Genomic DNA, 24,092 nt, shown 5'->3' with positions numbered 1-24,092 from the left:
AGTCTAACTTTAAAATCTGTGCTTTAATGTATCTTTCTCACATTTGTAATACTTTGGTCAGTTAATAAGAGTACTTTATGTACTTTAATATTATTTATTTGAATGAATTAAAAGAGCCCTTTCATGCCTATCCTTGAATCACTTAACTAATCAAGGTTGATATAGGATATAGAAAGTAATTAGTAATAAGTAACTAAATACTTTTTGGAGAGAGTAATTTGTACAGTAATCTAATTACACTATTGAATATGTAATTAGTAACTAGTAATTAATTACTTTTTGAGAGTAATTTACCCAACACTGGAAAATATGTATTATCATGTCAGATGTTCTGCCCCACGCTTAGGAAAATGTTATATGGTTTTAATATAGCAAAAGTATAGTAACCACTGCAACAGTTGACAGATTGAGATGTGTATTCCTACAATTATCCCGCTTAAACTGGTTACTCTCGTACTGTACTGTGATTATACTGTATTGTAGCACACAAAAGTTTAGTTGAAGACTAGATGAAGTTAATCATTCTTTTAAACAAAAAAAGATCAACATCTGTAGGCCTAGACATTTTTCTGTTTTACCAAATAATTCTGTTACTGTAATAACAGGATAGGCAGATAAGCTCTGCTTTTCTGGAGCCATGTAAGTCTGTCCTATCAACTCATAGGACAATAAATAAAAGTTCATGTGTTTCTGTGTTTACCTAAAGGCCAAACTGTTGTCAACGTTCGTTTTGGTTTTGCATTGGATTACACTAAAAAAGCGTGAAAACCCAGCCTTTATTTCTGCTGTGTTCGGTGACTAACTTAATTAGGATAACAGGCAGCACATGCTAGACCCCTTGGATCAGATGCTTCATAACGTGACTATACTTACGTTGCTGTCCTATTTCACATCACTCTTCATGTGGACAAGACACGGACAGCAAGATGTTTCCACTTTACCTCCAGTCACGGTGAGTCCCTGAGGCTTTAGAACACTCATTTCTTACCAAGAGGATCAAATAAAAGGCAATGTCACATCAAATGCGCCATGAGCCTGTTTTCAGTTAGATGCAGAACAAGCTTCATTCCCTCTGGACTCGAGTTTCTTAAAAACAGCAAATTGAATATTTACAGTTTATTAGTCATTTTAACTTCATTTTAATCGTATTATGCTTGCGTTTATCATTCCAACTCAGCTGTGTTTATTTTTTCGTTTTGTTTTGATTGACATAACAGTAACAGGCATGTCACTTTAAGAGGACGTAATATTTCATTTTCAGATTCATTGAATCAGTTTAGTATTTTACATCATTTAATAGAGGAAACAAGTCATTAAAACAAATCATCTTAGATAGGACTGTGTGATGGACTGGACACTTGTTCAGGGTGGTTCCTTGCCTCGGCACGAGACAGTTCTCTCAACTTCATTATTGGCAGATGTGTAGTAGCTCATAGGACTAGGTTTTTATGGTGTCCAAGTTGGCATAGGTGTTTGAGAAACTCACTGAATCATATTTTTCTATATGATCACATACAATGCCAGTTGTATTATAAAATTCAAGGTACCGTATAAGCAAAAAACAATGTGTCTTCAGAGCTTCTGATTGTTTGAGGCTCCAAACATGAGTACACCATGTGAGTAATTTGGCCCAACCATCAATATAAAACTTATCTCACCCTAAGGTTTCTCTGTATTCTTCATTAAACCCAGTCAGGTTGTGATTTAACAGCCGGTTGGAATCATAATCTTCTGTTTCATTGTTGGCACCACAATAAGCCGTGCGAACCCGCTGTATGTCAAGAGGGCCTTCACCTGGTTGTTGTTTGATTGAACTCACACTGCTCCAAAGACAGCAACCCTTTCCTTAAATATCCTGCACACTGTCTCTATAACAAGAAAAGGCGGAGAAAAATTCCACCAAATTAGCTGGATCTCGACTACAATTCGTTGGACCTCCAGCAATTTGGAGAAAGGCACCAGTGTCTCTATCAAAAACTGGACATCACACATTCTCATGTCATGAACACGAGCTATAAACTGAATACGGGCCCAGCCGGCCACATGTGGACGGTGGAGTCTGACTCTGAAGGGTGAAATGCCAGCAAGCAGGCTAATTTTCTCTGCCATAGCGAAACTATGCCATTTCCAAGTAGCCCTGGTTTGCATCTCCAGGTTTCCAATATTATTAGCAAAAGGTTGAAGGGGGGCAGTAGATGCTCTCATTTTGGAACAGATCCCGGTGTACTTTTAGAACGAACCACTAGGGGAGCCCTTAGCAAAGGATTTTGGCTGCATGTACAGATTTACACGGCGGTACTAATGAGTCAAATGGAGAGCTGTGACCCGGGGGACTGTCCCTACTGCTTTCTCATCGACCCTTCTGTCACTATCAAGGCTGTGAAATTTTTTATCCAAGCCGTTCTGTCATACAAGGACTATTTTTGTGGCATCCAGCCTCACTGGAAGAGAAACAAAACAGCACATCACAACAAATAGGACAATAAAGGGTAGATGAATTTAGCATTTGGAATTGAGTACTATGAAATCAACCCTAACCCTACTAGAAACCTCTAAATATATTGGTCGGAAAACTTTACATATAAACGTATAAAATAAATGCAAGATTTAAGATTTTTACATGTCACACACAGCTATGGACATACAACGAGCAGAGAAATAAAATCTGGCCAGCTCTGCAGACTGTGTAAAGTAATCAAATAGGCTAATTAGGGCTGTCAAACAATTAATTGCGATTAGTCACATCCGGAATAAAAGTTTGTGTTTACATAATAGTATTTGTCTGTGTACTGGGCATATTTATTTTGTATTTATAAAAACATACACATACATGCAATTAATAAAATTATTAAAAATGTATATATAATTCAAATAATTGGTAAATATATATAAATATATGTACATACATATTTTCTAAATATATATACATGCATGTGTATGTGTTTATAAATACAAAATTAATATGCACAGTACATAAACACATATTATGCAAACACAAACTTTTATTCTGGATGCGATTAATCGCGATTAATCATTTGACAGCCCTAAAAATAATTTATCTAACTGAAGGAAGGGAAAGGTTAATATTAAAGTGGCCGTAACTCGTAACAGTTTCTGAATATCTCATGTTAATCTTGAGTACATACAGAATAGTATCGTACCCTTCAAATATCCGTAGAGCCTTTAGTTTGATCACATTCATAAAAGACAGATACAGCTGTACGATTATTTCCGAAAAAATACTGATGCGTGCGAGGGGGGATTGGAGGTGGTGGAACTAAAGCACTGATGTGCGCACCCATTGCCAACAAAACACAGACAAATGACTAAGTTTCACTTACCGCGTACGGTTCATGTCCGGCATCTTTTCGCGCTTTTTACCGCTCCGTCTATAAGTTTCAAACGATCTCCAAATCCTGCGTTATATCCACCGTTTATATAACATCCATCACTGAAATGCCGTGAACAAACAAACACACCTCAACTTCTCTCACTATCACAAGAGTAACGAGCTCCAGCTGCAGGCTCACAGCACAGCCAATCTTGATGCAGCGCAGCCAATCTTGATGGTAAGCGGGTCTTCCTATCGCTCGTCGGTTGACGCGTGGGCGGGCTTTTTCTTTCGCCTTGCCACGGGCGTACTTTTCCGGCAGAAAAGTTGTTACTTGACGATTTTTCATGTTTTGAAAAAAACTTTCAGAAACCTATACAAACCTTGGGGGAGTGTATCGAGCACAGAAATACTACGTCATACGTCCAACTCGTCAAGTTGACCATGTCAAGCATGAGAAGACAGCACGTTTAACAGTGTAAAGAAGTCAGAATGCATGAAACACTGTTGCACATCCCCTTTAAGATTAAAATATAAAATCAAATACAATCTCTATTTACTAAAAACTAAAAATGAAGACAAAAGATAGAAATATGTTTCTAAAGCCAAAATCAAAAATAAATAAGTTAGACTAATAGAATAAGTTAAATAAAATATACAGTCATGACTAACTTCACAAACGTATTTATTTAAAATGAATGCTAGAACTTCCCTATTTTCTACTGAAGTCTGATCCGTTTTCTGAGTGCACGGGGACGAGGATACCAGACTAGACAACATTGTTCAATGTTATAAATGTTTCCAACTTTAGAATCCACATACCTAAGTTGGTCATATATCAATACCTAGATTCTACACTGCAATATTTCCAATCAGAGACCAGTACCATTTAATATACACTCCAGACTCACAGGATCACAGTTGGTGGGGAATATCTTTTCACCTCAAGTCTGTGTGGTGTCAACCCACCAAGATTAAGACCTTATTTTACTGTAACCAACACAGAGATATCAAACCGAATTATCACAAGGACAAAATGAGTTTTTATATATAGTATTTTTTTAATATTGCACTTGTTATTTTTTCACATTTTAAATTAAAATAAAACCCGTACTTTGCCTGTGTTAGCTCATATACAGTAGTTTGAAAGGTCTATTCTATACATGGTTGGGCTAAAAGTCTTACTGACACAAGATCTAATTTATAATTAATTGGACTTATTAAGATATATAAAGTATATGCACATCGCTTTTCAACTAATATGAACTTTTATTAAATAAACTTCAGGTATACTTCTAGTAACATTTTGTATAGTTACATTATAGGCCTAATGAATTGAAATTGGTTCAATTATTTTTAAGAGTTAAAGTAAAGGAAAACCACGTGTTAACTAATTGTGCGCATCAATTTTTTGCAGTGTGGCTAAGGACTGTTAACAGCTACATTCCTGGCATGAGCATGTAAAAGTCTGGAAACATTGAGCTAGACCATTTTACTACTTATGATGACTAGCAAAAACCTTATAAAACCTTTTTACAGTTTTGTAACTCCAGGAACATTTGTTGAAAAAAATGCGTTGCCAATGAATTTGCTCAACCCTCGCAATCCTTTACTAAACCCGTTGTGTGCATACTGTGCAAGCATACATACACCCCTGTCATTACCTCCACTTGCTTACTTCCTGTCAAACCAATCAGCTGACAGACGCATGAGACGCGGCGGTCGTGCGCACGCGCAGTGCCCCGCTGGTGGCAGAAGGAAGATGGCGGCGTCCTGAGATTTCCTACAGAGGGAAGCGCAGTTGGCCAGTTTGGGCATCAGTTTGGAATTACTGAGCTGCAGCAGCCACGCAAAAAGGAGGGTGGGGGGCTGAGGGACAACACCGAATCGCTTCTGATATCCTAGATCCAGGTAAACACATCGGCAAGAGGTTCCTTCCTATCTGCATTCATTGCGCTGGAGCTGAGCTGTGATATCAGGCCACTGGCGTCTGACAGCGTCCAGTTACTTCAAATGCAACACTTCCCATGGTTTCCCCAATACAATACCATAGCTAAATGTGAAACCTCAACGAGTTAAATAAAACTCCTCTTTGAGGCATTGTACGGATCTTTCGCAATCTGGCTGTCATTTCGAACGATTTGTTTTTTATTGCACTTATGCAAATGGGAAGTTTTTTGTAACTAACGTTATGTTGTTTTGCCGTTAACTGTGGTGACGCTACAGGTAGTAATCGGTATGTTAATATGTATTATGATAATGCAAGCCTTGTTTCTTTATAAATGGTGACTTACATTTAACTTGCAGTTTTGCTTTCTCTTGTGCTGCTGGCTGGATGTCAGTGCTGTGTGCTTAAACTTATGGGCATGCCGTTAAAATCTGTTTATATGTGCATGTTACTCATTTGATTTAATGTCATTTTGAAAGGAAGTGCCACCACCTCACAGAGCCGAGTAACGTTATCTAAATGCACTTCCCACTCCAATTTCTTCAAAAAATGTCTTTAAGCGTCTTCCTAGCGTTTTTTGACGTCAAGCTCTTGAACTGTATGCTTGCTTAATATACATATGAAATGCAGTCATATGTCACGTGGTGTTTTGGCACATTCAAGGAACTCCGGAAACGTTGTGACTCTAGTTTGCTTTGTGCAGGCCTCGATTTCTAAAAAAACAACATGAAGAATGTTTTGTCAACTGTATGTTTTCTCATTTGGGATGTAATAACGGTTAAGTTCCCAGGGTTGTATTTAATACGATTTAGCACTTTCTGTTTGAGGCTTGGGGTTCTGACATGGGCACTGAGCACATGACCGAGCCATGTGACTGTCATCCTCTATTAAGATAAACACTGGCCTGTCAAGCTGAGAGTGTCTGGATGACATGTTTGGTGTAAAACAGCCAGGCTTCCTGCTGAACCAGCTATTAATATGACATCATAATTCAAATTCTGTTTTTAAAAAATATATAAAATACTAGTATTTTCTAGTCTATATTTAATTTGAGTTGTTTTTAATAATTTGTGCTATAAAACAGAGGGCTGGGCGATATATATCGCGGTTCACGCTAATTATATGTGTCTAAATCGATTCGATGTTTTATGCACAGCTCTTCTGTGACCTACGGCTCTTTGATCAGTAGGAAGTACTGCTCGATCTAAAATCACTACGAGATTGAGTCGTTTATAACGTACATTTAAAAAAGCAACACTCGTCAAACATCATCACTATAAATATACTTTATTATCATGAAAATACCTGAAAAGGTTTGAAGAACAGCGATAGAATATGACCACTGGTATTTCCTGGAACTAATTGTTGTTCTTCTGTTTCTCATATTCGGAGTTTCTGCGCAAGAGCGCCCTCTGGCTTTCGGATGTGGCGGCATTTAACCGTAAATCATTGAGAAACTGAGATCTTAAGAATCGCACGATATATCGCCCAGCCCTTTGTTTCCACTAGTATTAGCCTTTGTAAATAAAAAAGGAGTGGGATTAATATTCAAATAAAGTATTTATATTATTTTATTATTTTTTACTCAATATTTCATATGTTTATATATTTTTGACATTCATTTTTTTTTCTTACGATTATTTAAGTTTTTCATAAACTACTGCCAGGGTTCAGGCCCTACAGTTGTGCAATTCTGTAATTTTAGGGTAAATATCATACACCATAAATATGTGCTCATCATACTGTATATACATTACGTTTTATTGAAAGTTTGTATTATTGGTTTAGCTACAGGCTCATCTGATAGTTACTACTTTTTGTCCGCAGCGTCAGGATTATCGATTAGTTTTGTCCTGTGGCATATTCCACAATGAAAAAACTGTACAGAGAGGCAGGTGTAGAGCACAAACAGATAAGAAACAGGCGCACTGTTCATAACCGACAGCTGTTGTGTGCAGAGGCATGATCAAGAAGAATGAAGGAGGACACTGTAAAACTGCTTCTATTGATCTGTACTAAGAGCTGTTTAAATTGGTCACATGACTGCCATATCCTGGAATCATTGCTGCCGTTTTTGTACATACTCAGGCTATTAATGCATTTCCCATGCTATAATGCATCTTAATGCTGCTAGACTGCAGATTACCCAAGAGTACACACATATTAGTGTGTACAAAACAAAACCAAAAAATTGAAAAATTCAAAAAATGTTTTTAGTGCACTGCAGCTGCATTCATTTTTAAAAGCTTATGTCATTGCAGTTCATTGCTTTTTTGTCATTGATTTGTACTTGATCATGAAAACAATGCAGCTTCTCTTACCAGTATTATAAGTGACAGCCCTGCTTTTTGTTGTCAACATAATAAAAAGAACTACCTGCAAATGAAAACAATTAAAATGTAAAAAAAAAATTATTGCCGTAATAATGCATGAGAAATGCAGTTCTATTTTTAAAATCATTTAATCTATTTAATGTACTGTTAATAATAACAATAATCATGAAAATACAGACGTATTTGTCATTGTTGGGTGTCTCACAGTACTGAAAATAATGTCACAGTGCAAAAAGCAAATTTTATTTAAATTGTACCTATCTGGCTGTTTTTGTAAGTTTAGCCAAAAGGCACAGAATTTCAAAATTGTCTAAGGTTCAGTCAGTGTGAGGTTTGGGTGATGAAACATGACCTCTCACATACAATAAGTGAGTTTCTGAGCTCCTGTAATGGCGTCTCAGTTTGAGCAAGAGAAAAGTGGAAGGAAGGAAGGATGGAGTCAGTCCTTTTCAGCTCTGATGCAGAATGCTGACAGAGACATTCATGTACTTCTGTTCAACACGGTTCATGGATCTAACACCTCTCAGCACTCTTTGCATTGCTCTCTGAATTAGGCACCCCCCTCTTTTCTTTTCCCTTCTTTCCTGGCTTGTTTGTTTTGTGGCAATCACAGTCAGATTCTCCACCTTGTTTTTCGGTTTCATCAGACAATACATACAAATCTCGCATATTGTACACACGTCTATTATTTTGTATACCTCTGGGGACACTTGAGAATTCCATGTCTGTGATTAATCATGGAGTAAATGTATAGCCTTCTTTTTAGTTTTTTTCCAAACTTATTAAAAGTTCCTTTTACATCTTTATGTGAGAATTACTCACAGTTCTTCACTCTTTTCCATGTCCTCAGTTTGTTCCTTTCTAAACCCTTGCCTGCCTCAAAAACGAACATTTGAATAGAAAGGCGTTGAGGGTGAGCTGTGGAATCTGTGAGTCCAGTGTCAAGTGTGCTTGTGTTGTTAGTTTAACAAGATAGTTTCAGTGTCTATTTGTGGTATGGCAGCGTTGCCATGTGGCAGTGAACTATGCAGACTGGTTCGCTTACTGTTCCAGTGTTTATTGTGATTTAACACTGTGTTTAGTGACAAATTTCCTGTGAATGAATAAAATCTGCCGCATCCAAATATCTTAGAGACATGGAGGTGGGCTCTTAACATTTGGGTCAGTAACCAGACCCATAGCGACTTTGTAGCAATGTGAAAATTTGTTGTTGAGTTTTGCATGACCAAGCAGAATGCAGTTTGGTCTTTTACATCTTTGAAAAATATCATAGACGGTATGTAAAAACTATTATTAGTACTTATAACCAAATCCTTGAATTTTTTTCTTTCGCTCTGTTTAGAGTCTTTTACAGACATTCTTTTGTCATTATATTATTACTCGAATGTGCTACATTTACTGTAGTTCCAGTTTTCTTAACTTTGCACATGTGCTCATATATACCTTTGTCATCTTTGTGGAAAGTAAATCAGGTTGATGTCAGAGTTGACATCCATCCTCTTGAGTTACGCACTGTGACCCTCTTTTCTTTTTTCACAGGCCCTGCCTGAAGATGAACGTCCTCAAAGACAACAAAGACTTGGCCTGTTTTTACACAACCAAACACTCCTGGAGGGGGAAGTAAGTGAATTTCTTCCCAAGTGAATGAGAGGTCCCTTAGCACACCAGTATATGTTTTGCTAGGTAAACATCATGTAAAACAAGAACTCTATGTAATTCATTTGCATGACCTCCTCCTGTCTTAGTGGGTGGTTCTTGTCCTTCTGCATTGTGAATGAGGCATTATGCAATATAGTCAAATGTCTGGCTTCATGATGCCATGGTGTATATGCTGTCTGTATTCCCACAGTCTCGGATGTCATTACTTTCCTTTTACGCCTGATATATTCTGATGGCTGTCAACCCGTGCTGTTTAAATAATGAATGGGTTGAAAATGCCGCCTGATGGGCTGGCCAGACTCCGTTTGATGTGAATGAAAGCCGGATGGACCTTTACAGGGTTATTGCTGCTTAAACAGGGGAACATGAGAGGAGTGCCTTGATGTGTTGAGAGAGAGAGAGAGAGCTGTCTGTGGATTTGTGGATGTCTGACGTGTAGTAAAGGGATAGCTCACCCAAAAAAGTCAATTCTGTCATCATTTATTCACCCTCTGGTAATTTCAAACCTGTATAACTTTATTTCTTCTGCAGAACACAAAATAAGATATTTTGAAGAATGTTGGTACTGCGGTACCCATTGACTTGCATTGGTTTTGTGTCTGTACAATAGACATCAATGGGTACCGCAGTACCAACATTCTTCAAAATATCTTATTTTGTGTTCCGCAGAAGAAAGTCAGACAGGTTTGAAAAGACAAAATACAGTGGGAATTTGCAATTTTGTTGTTTTCCAACCCCTAATTTATTTGCAAACAGAGCATGTTGAGAGTATGTTGTCCAAGTAATGCTTTTTCTATGCGTTTTTTATGCACATTTCCTGATATATTTAACCAAATAATAGTTTTTTTTGTCCATTTTGTGCAATGCATCTCATATTTTGATGATTTAACCTATCCTGAGGACGCAATAAAAGCAAATACTGTGCAAACATGCCCACAGCAGTTAGGTCTTAAGTGAATGTAAACAGTCGAATGTGTTTCAGTATATTGGATCAGTGTATTAAAGTGCACAATAACCCTTGTCTGTCTTTGATGTTTGTCATCATGTTAATGAAACAAAAGACAAAGAGAGAATCATTCACTGTTCTCGATGAAAGGACATTTGTACCGTCATGGTTGTATATATATATATTTTAAATTCTACTGTTAAGTATTTTGTATCTTCCACAATTTACATCTTTGTTTTTATATTTGATTTGGAACACAGTGGTTAAACTTGAATATAAAATATTTAAATTTTCGTTTAAACAAGCTTTACTGTTAGTGGACATTGGTGCCTGAATGCAGGCAGTTTGTGGTCCTGCTTAGTAACTGGATTTATTACTAAAGTCGAGGGGAGGCTGGTGCTCCTAGAGGCTCCCCTTAATTACTTTGGGTCATTAGTCTTGGTTTTATACGACCAAATATACGATACAGTGGGCAACAGAGTTCTCTGTTGCCTTTTAAAAAGTGTCTGGTTTTTGTGTGGGATTAGCTGGATGGTTTTTAAACATTGTTATTAATGTGTATGAGAAATTGTCGAAATTGTAAAAAGGTCTTTTGATTTTTGACTTTTAAAATCACTTGTACAAGTTATCCATGATGTCATTTGCCCGTGAAGTTATCTCTTTAAATTGTATCTCAGCTCTAGACTTTGACCTGGATTTGTTTCCCTGCCCCAGATAGATGTTTGTAGAGATTCTTTTCACTCTCAGTGATGTTAGCAGGTTGGGTCCACTGAAGAAATATTCATTATGAGTGATGTCAGCTGAGCTAATGAGTAAGCTATTGGATCATCTCATCACTACACAGCTGACTTTAGATTTACCGTTGTATTACATGCATGTTCTTCTGCGTGACATGTACTGTCCGTGCAACTGTAATCTCAGTTTGGAAACCTTTTGACCTACTTGTGAAATTCCTAATGTACATTTGTATATGTGTGTATTCATGCACATTTGTTGTGTTTGAATGCAACACTTAGCTTTTAATACTGCATTTTTATTATCTCATTTTGGTGGTGTACAGTTATCATGTAAAATATGAACTTAAAACAAGTATATGTGAAAATGCATCTTTACATGCTGTGTACTGCAGAAAGGCTGGTTTTGGTTGTGTGCTATTCATAACATTGCCTAAGTCTCAAGATCAAATAACTGAATTAAAAGGGTCCAGACATATGGTGGTGTTGTGATGGAGTCAGTGTGTGCTATACTTGTTCAAGGGAAGATGTTAAATGCCACAAACTATGAATAATTAACCAGTCTTGTGACTTGTCCCAGGCTGTCAGTATTGCTCAGCATGCAAGGTCATAAAGAGAGAGAGAATGGAGAATAGGCAGAGAAGCTGTGTTTAACTGAATATAATGGCAATTGCCATACAACTATTCTGCACTTAGGATGACATTCATGACTTGCAACGTTTGCCGAATTGTGAAAGAACAGTAGGCTAAGTACAGTCTATATACAGTACTATGCAGTAAGCAGTGTGCAGTATGCTAGTATTTCAATCAGGGCATTCGAAATCAGGTCCAGACACTCATCATGCACAAATGGTCTTCTCTGCATTTACCATCATTTAAAGGTCCAATGTATGAAATTTAGAGGCGGTGAGGTTGCAAATTGCAACCAACGGCTCACTCCACCCCTCCCTTTAGAAGCACTACGGAGGCTGACACAGAACTAAGATGTCGTCACATTTTCGCTTTTTTTGCTGAAGGAGATGACATATTTACGATACGCGCTCTGTAGAGCAGTTTGTCCGTTTAGGGCTACTGTAGAAACAACATGCCGAATTCCATGTGAGGGGACCCGTGGTGTATGGAGATAGAACTAGCTCATTCTAGGGTAATAAAAACATAACGCTTCATTATGTAAGGTCTTTATACACCTCTGAACACATAGTTATGTGTATCACAATGCATTTATGTCTATAGAACCTGCAAAAAATGACATATTGGACCTTTAATAGAGATTGCATTTACTTGCAGCATTACTGCTGTTGTAAAGCTCCGTGCAAGGATTACGGTAGTGTTTGTCAGCACACATTATATAGCAGATGAGTTAGTGTTGAAAACATCCCATCCTCTCTCATATAGATGATTTGCAAAGGATGATCTTTCATCATAAACACATAGGCATAATGGGGTGCTCTCCGAATGGCCACTGGATAAACAGCCCGCTTCATTTTTTTAATTTTTCGCTGCGTCCGAAATCGCATACTGTGACAGTACGTACTGAATTTGAATAAGTACCTACCTATCGGCCGTTAAAACAGTACGTTCTGTATAGTATGAGTGGGAGTAGTATGGATACATTTCGGACATACTGCGTCCACCATTTTTTATGGTCATGGACCCGTATGCTCTTTTTCCTATGACGTATTAACAACAACCTATACGCGTGAGCGTTGATTAAAAACATAATTTAGTCACGAGAAATTCATTTATTGGCACTTACATTAAAAACGGACGTCCGCCTTAAAGTTTTCCGCTATATTTATTTGATTTACTTTTCAAATTTGACCGTTGCTCAGCTCCCGTGGCATCATGGGAAAGATCCATCCGATCCACAATCGCGAATCTTGGCGGAAGTAGTAGACCATCTGGGTATTTCTCGCGGCATTAATCTCGCCTATTTGTTTTTTGCATACTAAGGTTTCGGACACACTATTCATGGCTTATGCTCATTTTCGCCTACTATATAGTATGGAAGTAGGCGATTTCGGACGCAGCGACTGTCTCTTATTATCTGTCTCTTAGTGCTGGGCTAATCCTCAGCAAACAATACCCACAGTAAGCTACTTTCTGTTCATCTCATTTACTTCAATTCCTCCCTGTGGCCAGTATACAGTATCTTACTGTATTTTTACAGTACAGTGTTATTGTTGCTTTTTGCATAGCATGTTTTATATTTGTTTACATTTAATTACTCCTTATCTGAAAAAACGAATGAAAAGTAATAAAATAGAACACTTGGTTTCTTTGCAAACTTCTCAGACATGTGTTTGTTCCTCCTGAGTAGTTATTTGTGTGAATTTGTTTTTACTTGTTTAACTCTTTAGTTTCTATTTTAGACTTTAGTTTCTATTTAAAAACTGCTGACTTTTCAAATTATTTAGTTTATACAGTTTGTTTTTGAAGAAGTGAATATAACCACTTCTCTTCATTATCTTTATCGTTGTGGTCAATTGATTTGCAGGACATTGCACATTCTGTGCATAGCTTATCTCTTCCTGTGAGAGCGTTCACGTTTTTATTTCCTCGCTTGTAGAACTTGTGTTGCCTGTTATGCTGAAGCCTTGGTGCTGTCTTTTGTAGCGCTCAATGCTTCATGTATGTATATTAACATAATGAAGAGTGGGAGTGGGTGGAAAGCGCTTTTGAAGCTTCTTTTGTTGCTGTGGGGCGTTTCGGGTTTGTTCATGCATGTATGACTCTACTGATTGACGGATGTCAGTACATTCCATATTTATGCTTTTATGCAAGAAAATGCGTTTTGAATTCAATAGTTTTGTTATTGGACAGAATTACAGTGAGGTTGAGGGAGTTTTGTCTGGGTTGATTTGTGTATTTAGTTGTCAGTTCTGTCTGAAAAGTGTGTCTTATACAGTCTCTGGTCCTATAGGCTCCAGTTGTTTTCTTATCTCTGCTCTTTCAAGCTCAACATACTCCTATCTATTTTTCCTTGTGTGCCATGTTTAATGTTTGGAGTGTTTTTTAAAGGAACAGTTTGCCCAAAAATGAAAATTCTGTCATCATTTACTCACCCTCAAGTCCATCCAAATCTGTATAAATGTTTTTGTTCTGATGAACAGTTAACACAGAGAAAGATGTTTGGAAGAATGCTTGTAACCAAACCGTTCTTGTCCACCATTGACTACCATAGTAGGAAAAATTGCTTTATTAATGTCTTTGTTCTGTTGAACACAAAAGAAGATATTTTGAAGAATGTGGGTAAGCAAACAGTTCTGGGGCACTATAGACTACCATTGACATTTTTCCTACTATGGTAGTCAATGGTGGCCAAGAACTGTTTGGTAACGAGCATTCTTCCAAATATATTTCTCTGTGTTCATCAGAACAAAGAAATTTTTACAGATGTGAAATAACTTCAGGGTGAGTAAATGACGACAGAATTTTTTGGGGGGAACTGTCCCTTTATGTACTGCCCACAGCTCTTGTGCAAGAAAATTGCGTAGTAATGACTATAGTTACAGGGTCCAGGGTTGTGAAACGTGTTGTAATTTTGACGTTTTGAATTTTGTACGTGTTGTTTTAAATAGCTGTGGTATGTGTTTTATTGATCTCACAAGTTCACAAAATGTGTTTTTTATTTCTCAGGTACAAACGTGTTTTCTCAGTGGGGACTCATGGCATCACCACATACAATCCCACCACGTTAGAAGTTACAAACCAGGTACTCTCTCAGAAATACATCACACCAAGTTAAATGTATCCCTCATAGCGTTTCTTTCAAACCTGTTTATAAGGTATTGTCTGTATCTCCATGTTGTTTGTTTGGTCACTCTTTCCCTGTCATTCCCTCTACAGTGGCCTTATGGAGACATTTGCGGCATTGCTCCGGTGGGTAAAGGTCAGGGCACGGAGTTTAACCTCACTTTCCGAAAAGGCAGCGGGAAGAAATCGGAAACACTCAAGTTTTCCACAGAGCATCGCACAGAGCTGCTAACAGAAGCACTGGTGAGAGTCTCTGCCTATTACAGTATCTCCTGTCATCTTCTGTCTTTGTATTGATGATCAACTGAAGACATCAACAAGTGCTAATGGATGGCATTCAGTGAAATTATGTGAATGCACCGAAATGGAATTTCTGTGTTAATAACTAATAGTGAAAAGATTATTGTGGCCAATACTTATGTAATTGTGCTTGGCTTTTAAGCTTTTTGATTCAAGCAGAGGCGAATAAATTAAAAACCACTTGCTTGACACAAAAAGAGGGGACATTTCAAAGCTTAGAATGTATACTTGACGATGATTTATTCTTCCAAATAATATACTTTGAAGGAACCAGTATATCATTTTATTAGCCTCGTTACTCTAAATAATATTTAATAATATTATTTATCACATTGACTCAGTCCATCTGTTTAAATTGTGACGTCTGATGCTTCTCTCTTTCTTCTCTACAGAGGTTCAGAACAGATTTCTCTGAGGGAAAAATTACTGGAAGAGTGAGTATAGTCTGAGCTGTGTTGAAATATTACACAGATTCGTAATTGATACACAAAAACATAAATATAAATGCAGTCTATGACGAAGCCGCTTTCTTCCTATAAATATTTATAGCTTTGCTACATCAAAAAGACACACACAGAATACGTTAGCCATTTTATGCAGCAACATTTGTAATAAAGGGACAGTTCACCCAAAAATGAAAATTCGGTCATCATTGACTCACCCTCAGGTTTGTTCCAAACCTATATACATTTCTTTGTTCTGCTAAAAACAAAGGAAGATATTTGGAAGAATGTTAGTAACCAAACAGATCTCAGATCTCAAACAGAATAGTAGGAGAAATAAATACAATGGGAGTCAATAGGGGATGCAATCTGTTTGGTTACTGACATTCTTCCGAATATCTTCTTTTGTGTTTAGCTGAACAAAGAAATTTATACAGGTTTGGTCATTTTTGGGTGAACTATCCCTTTAATTATCACAATCATTGCATGACGTGGAATTTTTTATATCATTTTTTTTTTGCAGAAAAACACAAAGTCAGTATGACTGTGTAGTAAAAAAAATTATTGTACACGCGAAACGTTACATACAACTCTGTATGCATACAATAAACCAAAGAATGTTTTATCAATGTCTCAAAATCGTGATTGTTAGTGATTCTGTTTTTTTCTCAGCGCTACAATTGCTATAAGCATCACTGGAGCGACACGCGGAAGGCGGTTTGTTTAGAGGTCACACCGGGAGGGATCGATCAGATTGACCCCCAAACCAACCGGGTGATCTGTTCCTATGACTACCGCTGCGTCGAGGGCTTCGCCGAGGTCTCCGATTACCAAGGCGGCTTCTGCATTCTTTACGGAGGCTTTGGTAGACTGGTATGTGTGTACAGACGTTGCTATTTTAACAAAGAATGAAATTGTCACAGCAATGTGTCTTTGCGAAATAATGCCTTTGTATAGCTCAACTGCCAGAGCATGGGATTGCATGTACTGATAAGATTTTCTATTGCTGTAAAACCACAAAAATTATTTAACATTGCAAAAACGATGTCATCATTACTTCACTAATTTGTAAGAACTACGTTTATATAGCAGTTATATTATAGTAATTAGTGTAATGTACTTTCTCTCTATTTCATTCCACGCAGCATCTTTTTGCATCAGAGCACCGTGAGGAGATCATCCGCAGTGCTACCGAGCATGCCGGCAACTTCATCGGGATCACGCTGCGTCTGCGTAAGGAGGTGCTGACTTTCGAGGGCTTCCTCACCGAGCGCTTGGGAAAGTACGGCTCAGACGAGTGCATCACCTCGCTGACAGAGTTTATCGTGCAGAAGGTCACGCCACGTCACGCGGTCAGTGCACAGTAATATATGTGATGCCTTTGACATGCACTCTATTAGAATGTAAATCATTACTCTCTCATGAAACTTGGCGCAGTGCTTAACTGGCTTTTTTATATTTGACTGTATTGAATTTCTTTTGCTAACGTTTTGGATGTTCTTGGTTCTGTTTGTCTCAGGAGCCGGTGAAGAGGCTTCTGGCCCTCACAGAGACGTGTCTGGTGGAGAGAGACCCTGCCTCATATAATATAGTCACTGTTAAGCCCTTTGGAGAGGTTTGTACACCCTCATGTAATAACAGAATGTAAAGCTATGCTTGGTATTGGCAACATTTGAAGTCAATTTATTCAAAAGTATTTTGAAATGGAATTAAAATGGGACACACATGAGCTGTTTTTTTTTTTCATTTTAAAAAAACATTTTCATTTTAAATGTAATTGTCAGCAAACGTTTCACACAAAAACTGAATTTCTTTATATTTGTATACTTATAAAAAATATAGGTGTTTCTATAAAAATAAATGAATATTTTGGGCTGCATTTGTTCTTGCGTTTGCAGGTGTTTGCTCTGATCTGCGATTCAGAAAATCCTCAGGTGTTCACGATCGAGTTCATCCGAGGACAAATACGCAAGTACTGCTCCACAGAAAGGTGCCTCATCCACAGACAAACCAAACGTGTTGCTTTTGATTTTGGCATTGCAGAAAGTTAAAAATACTTTCCTGACTTTCTTGCTCTGGTTCTGCAGGGACTCTCTGCTGGCGAGTCTGCTGGACAGCGTGAGAGCGTCTGGGAACAGGGATGTGTGTGTTAAAATGGTCCCCACTCAGCGAGGGCAGAGGTGGGGTCTGCTCAGCATGCCCGTGGATGAGGAGGTGGAGAGCCTACACCTCAGATTCCTCGCTGCCCCACCCAGTATGTTAAACACACACACAAGTGTGATCGCATTTTACTTGTGTGCGTGTGCGTGCGTGTGTGCGTGTGTATGTGTGCGTGAATATCAAGTGTTTTTGTGCTCAACAATCAAAAAGAAATGTGCGACATTTTATTTGGCAAATAAAGAATGAGGATTGATATAATTCTCAATCCAGTAATGCATACAGACATTCATTGTAATAATTTCGATTACAATTTAAAAAATGTAAACATATTAAAAAAATGTGTTTAAACCCACGTATGCTAATGTATGATGCGCATAAGATTATGGATGCCTAAACGGAATAACATTTGTTTTGTAGATTGTAATTTTGCAGATGCAGTGTTCAGATTTAACGCCAACATATCTTACAGTGGAGTATTACATGCCGTCACTCAAGACGTAAGTACCGCCTTTTATCACCTCTTGGCTTTTCCGAACTTTCATGTGTTTTTGTCACTTCGATGTTTTTTAAACGCAGTTGGTTTTGTAATTTCCTGTATATTTGAGAGAAAATGATTATTTTAATGTGCCTGTTTAAGCCTTCATTCACTCCTACTGTTGCTTTTGGTGATTTCTGGTTGTTTGTTGGTTGGTTTTGTTTGTAGGGTCTTTTCTCAGAGAACAAAGAGAAACTGATCAACAATGCCATCCTGGCTCTCTTATTTCAAGATGCTGAGCTTCCAGGCCCAAACTCTGAGCTGGAGGCTCATTTTCAGGCCATCAGACGGCTGGTGGCCTCCAAAGCTGGATTCCAGGCCTTCACACAGCTTCCAAAGTATGATCATCTAGTTTCAACAGGCTCCTTTCCAATAGGACGGCTCAAAGCCTTTCTCTGAAGAGACTGAAAAATGCAATAATTGTTTGGCATTCACATCGCTAAAACATATTGGCTCATGCAAAATAGATTTCATTTGATCTGATAATAATATATTTAGAGAAAATATCATAATGTCTAACAAATAGATGTGTTTTCTTTTGCAAACCTGCTGTTATTGATAATGGTTTATTCTGCGCTTCGTCCTTTCTTGTCCAAACAAACCTTATCTTGCTCTCTTCCTGTCACATTCTTCACATCTGTGTACTTGCTCATCAGCACATCTTTGAATAAAATCACTCTGTTGTTCTAAGGTCTGGTCCTATCAGTGGACACGAACACACAATGTAAATATTAGTCCATATACATCGGTGTACCTCCTTTGTTTTCCCACATCTGTCTGTTTCTCCATCACCATCTCCAAATCCTTTCTTGAAGCATTTCATAAGAAAATCCTTGTTGTTTTTTAAATGCTGTTTTTTGACGTGTTTTTTGACGTGTTATTTTTCCTATCTCATACTCGCTATCAGTGATATTTCTCTCTTTGGGTCACTGAGATGTATGAATTGGCTGCCAGGTTTGCTAGTTGTGTTACTGTCCACTATATTTATACATCTAGGAATCATCCTGTATTTGTGAAGCACAAATATTGAACGGATCACATTTATTTACGTGAATTTGCTTACTAGCCATAGTTTTAATGTGTATTTTTATTCATGTAAGAGCTATGATTTCTAACTACAGTTATGTGTATTATTAATATTTGTTTCATGGCTGTCTTTAGGTTTAGGGAGAAGCTGGGCGTAAAAACCGTCAAAGCACTCAAGAGAAACAACAACGGTGTGATACACGCAGCAATAGACATGCTCTGTGCTTTGATGTGTGTAAGTAACTCATTCACACAATCACATTCATCATTCACAGTGAGTTCTCAGTATGAAACGCATATTGAAAGTTATGGGCGTGTGTTGTTGTTTCAGCCGATGCATGATGACTATGACCTGCGGCAGGAGCAACTGAACAAAGCCTCTCTCCTTTCCTCCAAGAAGTTTCTGGAGAACCTCCTGGAGAAGTTCATCAGTAATGTGGTATGTCTCCAATGAGCCCCGGCATGTGTAAATAAAACAAGCATTTAAAGATAAATGAATCATTTCCATCTGGTTTTACTCTCTTGTTCTTGTTGTTTAGGATCACGGCTCAGGAGCTTTAGTGATCAGCTCGCTGCTGGACTTCTTGACCTTTGCCCTCTGCGCCCCCTACAGCGAGACGACTGAGAGTCAACAGTTTGACATGCTGCTGGAGATGGTGGCGTCTAATGGACGGACCCTCTTTAAGCTCTTCCAGGTCAGGGGTCACATATGAAAACGAACAACATCTCTTTTCATTTTTTTTTATTGACAAGACAGATTTAACGATGTTTGTATTTTTACAGCATCCCTCCATGGCCATTGTTAAAGGAGCAGGTCTGATCATGAAGGCCATCATTGAGGTGAGACCTGTTTCTACGGTGCATTGTGATATTTCAAAGCACATGTTTTGACCACCAATATCCTCTTTCAGGAGGGAGATAAGGAAATAGCCACTAAGATGCAGGAGCTGGCTCTAAGTGAAGGAACTTTACCCAGACACCTCCACACATCGATGTTCACCATCAGCTCTGACCAGAGGATGCTCACCAACAGGTCATACACAACACACTCTCATCCTTTAAACATTGTCCAGGACATTAGTTTAAAGTCCCAGTGAAATAAAAACTTACAATGCCTATTTTTCCATGAAATATTGCAGCGTTTAATGTAAATAGTGTATCAATGTGGGTCATTCTCTTTTTAAAAATCGTGTGCCCTCATAATCTTTAGTTAAAATCTGATCATCCTGTAATGACTATCCATTGCCTTGGGTGGAGCATCCGTTAACTCCTCCCCTTCAACTGTCAGTCTGCTGCCAGTTCCATTTCAAAATGCAACGGCTGTTTTTATACATCCAATCAAATCGCAGAGAAAGACGAAAGCCACGCCCACTATTTTTTCCTCATTCAAAATTCAATTTTACTCTGAAATGCTTTAAAATACGGAAGTAAAAACGATCGCAGCTTCCGGGTTCACGGGGACTTTAAATGTATCCTATAGTCAAATACTAATCCTGCTTATATTTTGTCATACAGACAGTTGAGTCGTCATCTAGTGGGTTTGTGGACGGCGGAAAACCCCACCGCCTTAAACTTGCTCAAGAGAATACTGGTGATATACTTACAGAAGTACTGTAATATATCAGTTATTTAAGCCTATGAGGACAGACTGAAGTCTTTATGATGTATAAATCTTTCTCTTTTAGCCCACCGGTCTATTAGCATACTTGGACAGCTCTGACCCAGTGCCAGAGAAGGACGTAGACAGGATGCACATACGTGACAATGTCAAAATTGCCACGGTAGGGACTGATTTTCTGTCTCTCGAACAGGCTGTAGTCAAGTCTTTCAGATATTTTCAAAACGTATTTCGTAATTTTACAAAACTATTTTTTAGGACCAGTTTGGAAGAAATAAAGTGCCGGAGTGGCAGCGTATAGCTGGAAAAGCTGCGAAAGAGGTGGAGAAGTTCGCTAAAGAGAAGGCAGATATAGTGTTCATGCACTGGAGAGACAAAATGGGCATCGCTCAGAAAGAGGTAAACCACTTTAAATGGCTTGATCTTGTTTCTTCAGCTTTCTCCTCTCTTTGGTGGTGTGCACAGTACTGCACAATGTTACTACAGCTGCACGGGCTTCATTAAAGCTGGTTTGTCAGTGTTGTCCATGAGCAGGTCTTGTAAGCACTGGCCATATTAACATTGCTTGACGCTGGACTTAAACTCTTTCTTCATTGTCAGTTTTGTAATGTTTGATCTTAACTTCCTGGTCCTTCTATCTGGTTGCAGAGGTGATATAATGTCTCCTTATTTTGTGAATGGCTGTTTCGTATGAATGATCTTAATTTTCTGGTTCTTTTGTTGGGACTTTTTTTATTTACTAAAATGTGCACACTCTTTCCTAAGTGTTTTCTTGATATGGCTTGCTTAAGTTCTAGTTCCCTTACGCATGACTTGAATCATTTCAGCCAACTCAAGTTCACAGACCATTGTTGTGCCTTTTACTGTGCCTGTATTTATTGTTTTTAGTTTGAAGTTTGTAGTAGCAAAAATTCTAATGAATCCACACATTTTAAATAACTTTAATTGGGTTAAGGTGTTAAAGAAAACTTTTCTGCATCATCTTGCATGTACACTTGACGTATTCTTTTCAGCTTACCACTTTTTTAAGTAACAAGAATGTAGAAAATACTAGGCTGCTTTATATATAATCTAAATAGCGTTGTTTGGAATATTTACATTGTAGCAGGGCCTTAAAGTCTATTATTGCTTTCATCAAATACTTACCTACTATATAGTAAAACATACAGAAATTTCATGAAAACATTATTTTTAACATTGTTAAACGTTAAATTATTAAACATTATTAAGAAAATTGCTTTCCTATCACTAAATGATATTGTCTTCCTTGATATAATGATGATATAATCTTCCATGTGTGCTGTTCAATGATATACACGATAGCCTTTGTAAACTGTTCATACATGGCTGAACCACTGTATCGACCAATCAGTATTCAGCACTGAAACTTGGTTTTGTATATGTAGCATATGCTGCAGATAAAGGCACAGCTTTGGTTTTGAGAACTTGGGTCATAAATCATTTCTTAACTCTTGAGCCACCAATCACCCAAATTCAAGTACTTGCCACCAAAATGCATAAAAAAATAACAAAAAATAACTTTTGGTGTTTGCCGTAATTATTGAAATGACATGTGTGATTGGTTGACCTCAGGACCAATAACCTCTCTTATCTCTGCCCATTCCCCTCCCACCGGCCCTTATTGTGGTTTCCTGCTGTCAATCAATGCAGCAGGACAGGAATAACCTGGTGAGTAGTATTATCCAATCAGAGACCTCTCCCTCTGTCAGACCCTCCCCTCTCACTGTCAGTCGTTTGGTATCATATTTACACATTATTGCTCATCTAGACATTTTGCGTGTTTGCATACATATTTATTTCCAGAAAAACATATGTGAAATGTAGGCAGGTATATTATTTATTGGAAAATAAAGCGGTATTTATTTTTGTTGTGTTGTGTGTTTATGTGTGTTGGTGATTTGGTGTTTTCAGAACAGGATTGTAACCGGTCATATAGCAATATACCTGCATTCCCATGTAACGCATGAGTAAATCATAACATTATCGCTGTAGTTGTCATATAAACTCACATTGTTTATATTGTACAGAAGATGTTCAATGAGAACCTGAAAGGCTCTTCCTTCATACTGTATGTTGATTGCTTGTAGAATGCAAACCAAAAACCTGTCATTCTGAGGAAGAGACGTCAGAGGATCAAGATCGAGGCCAACTGGGAGCTTTTTTACTACAAGTAAATCGCGTTTTACATTATTAAACGCTTTTCTTGTTAGTTGAGTTTAGTCATTGGGTCTAAAACAGTGGTTCTCAACAGGGGGGCTGACTTCCAAGGGGGCCTCAAGATGACCGATATTTTAAAATGACACAAAATGAGCAAGATATTTATTCTTTGGCCATTTTTATCATTAATAAATGCTTTTCCAGTTAACGTTAAGCACTAAAATATTTTATTAGGTAGAAATGTTAAGGTTTTGTGAGTGGGAGGGAGGCCTTTGAATATTGTTGAATACAGTAGGGGGGCCTTCAAAAAGGCCCATGGTCTAAAACATATCTGTAGGTCAAAGTTCCCAAAAAATAAAGAAAAATGCATTAAGAATTGTTAAGGATCATTGCTATAATAACATTACAATACTAAAAATGTCTCCACAAATTCTTGTTGCTCAATGTTTTTCTTTGAAGTAATTTTTGTATTATGGTAATAATAATCATTACTTATACTTAATTGTTAATAGCACTAATACTATAAAAAATGTAAAGATATGAAGGACATTTTTGTGATGTACTGTGAAATATGTCCTGGACATGTTCTAGACCGGTTTTGTAAAAGTTGTACTGTTTTATTCAATGTTTCTCCCCCGCTCTCTGTTTGTCTGTCTGAAGGTTTCAGATCGATCATGCTCGCTCTAATCTCATCTGGAATCTGAAGACCAGAGAGGAGCTGAGAGACGCTCTGGAGGGAGAGATGCGCTCCTTCAGCGTGGACCGCGAGCTGGGCAGTGCTACCGTCATCTCCTGGAACCACCAAGAGTTTGAGGTCTGGTTCTATCTCCATGGCTTTGCAATAGATACAGCAACTAAACAAATCGTCCTGGAGACTTTAGGATGCTAGAAATGGCTGTACAGCAGCTGGAAGATTGTATTTCTTTTCAGACTGATGAAGTTGTCTTTTGCCATTAAAGGATGAAATACAGAATCTAATCTCGTTTAACAATGTGTTCAGGTGAAATACGAGTGCCTTTCGGATGAGATTAAAATAGGAGATTATTACCTGCGTCTTCTGCTGGAGGAAGATGAAAATGAAGAGTCTGGTGCCATCAAGAGATCGTACGTAACACAATCCTGACT

General features: G+C 37.9%; 1 protein-coding gene across 3 annotated transcripts in view; it reads left to right on the top strand.

Moving 5' to 3' along the window:
* The first annotated feature begins 5,084 nt into the window (after positions 1–5,084).
* Positions 5,085–24,092, top strand: part of LOC130547048 (dnaJ homolog subfamily C member 13-like) — a 35,316-nt gene continuing 16,308 nt past the window's right edge. For 2 of the 3 annotated variants that reach the window (XM_057322689.1, XM_057322691.1), the window contains exons 1-24: positions 5,085–5,242; positions 9,152–9,232; positions 14,591–14,666; positions 14,801–14,950; positions 15,400–15,441; positions 16,123–16,323; positions 16,596–16,802; positions 16,970–17,065; positions 17,349–17,440; positions 17,538–17,704; positions 18,028–18,107; positions 18,314–18,483; positions 19,307–19,406; positions 19,503–19,610; positions 19,711–19,866; positions 19,955–20,011; positions 20,083–20,204; positions 20,687–20,762; positions 20,857–20,952; positions 21,048–21,188; positions 22,461–22,478; positions 22,898–22,980; positions 23,628–23,781; positions 23,968–24,071. In XM_057322689.1, the coding sequence (XP_057178672.1) occupies positions 9,165–9,232; positions 14,591–14,666; positions 14,801–14,950; positions 15,400–15,441; positions 16,123–16,323; positions 16,596–16,802; positions 16,970–17,065; positions 17,349–17,440; positions 17,538–17,704; positions 18,028–18,107; positions 18,314–18,483; positions 19,307–19,406; positions 19,503–19,610; positions 19,711–19,866; positions 19,955–20,011; positions 20,083–20,204; positions 20,687–20,762; positions 20,857–20,952; positions 21,048–21,188; positions 22,461–22,478; positions 22,898–22,980; positions 23,628–23,781; positions 23,968–24,071 (2,564 nt within the window). In that variant the 5' untranslated portion in view covers positions 5,085–5,242; positions 9,152–9,164. The remainder of the gene's footprint in view (positions 5,243–9,151; positions 9,233–14,590; positions 14,667–14,800; positions 14,951–15,399; positions 15,442–16,122; positions 16,324–16,595; positions 16,803–16,969; positions 17,066–17,348; positions 17,441–17,537; positions 17,705–18,027; positions 18,108–18,313; positions 18,484–19,306; positions 19,407–19,502; positions 19,611–19,710; positions 19,867–19,954; positions 20,012–20,082; positions 20,205–20,686; positions 20,763–20,856; positions 20,953–21,047; positions 21,189–22,460; positions 22,479–22,897; positions 22,981–23,627; positions 23,782–23,967; positions 24,072–24,092) is intronic. The other variant, XM_057322690.1, reaches the window with a different exon arrangement.

This window comes from Triplophysa rosa, linkage group LG23 (genome assembly GCF_024868665.1).
Source record: "Triplophysa rosa linkage group LG23, Trosa_1v2, whole genome shotgun sequence".
NCBI classification, from domain to species: domain Eukaryota; kingdom Metazoa; phylum Chordata; class Actinopteri; order Cypriniformes; family Nemacheilidae; genus Triplophysa; species Triplophysa rosa.
Note: the sequence above shows the minus strand (reverse complement) of the source record. Positions and strands in the feature narration are given on the sequence as shown.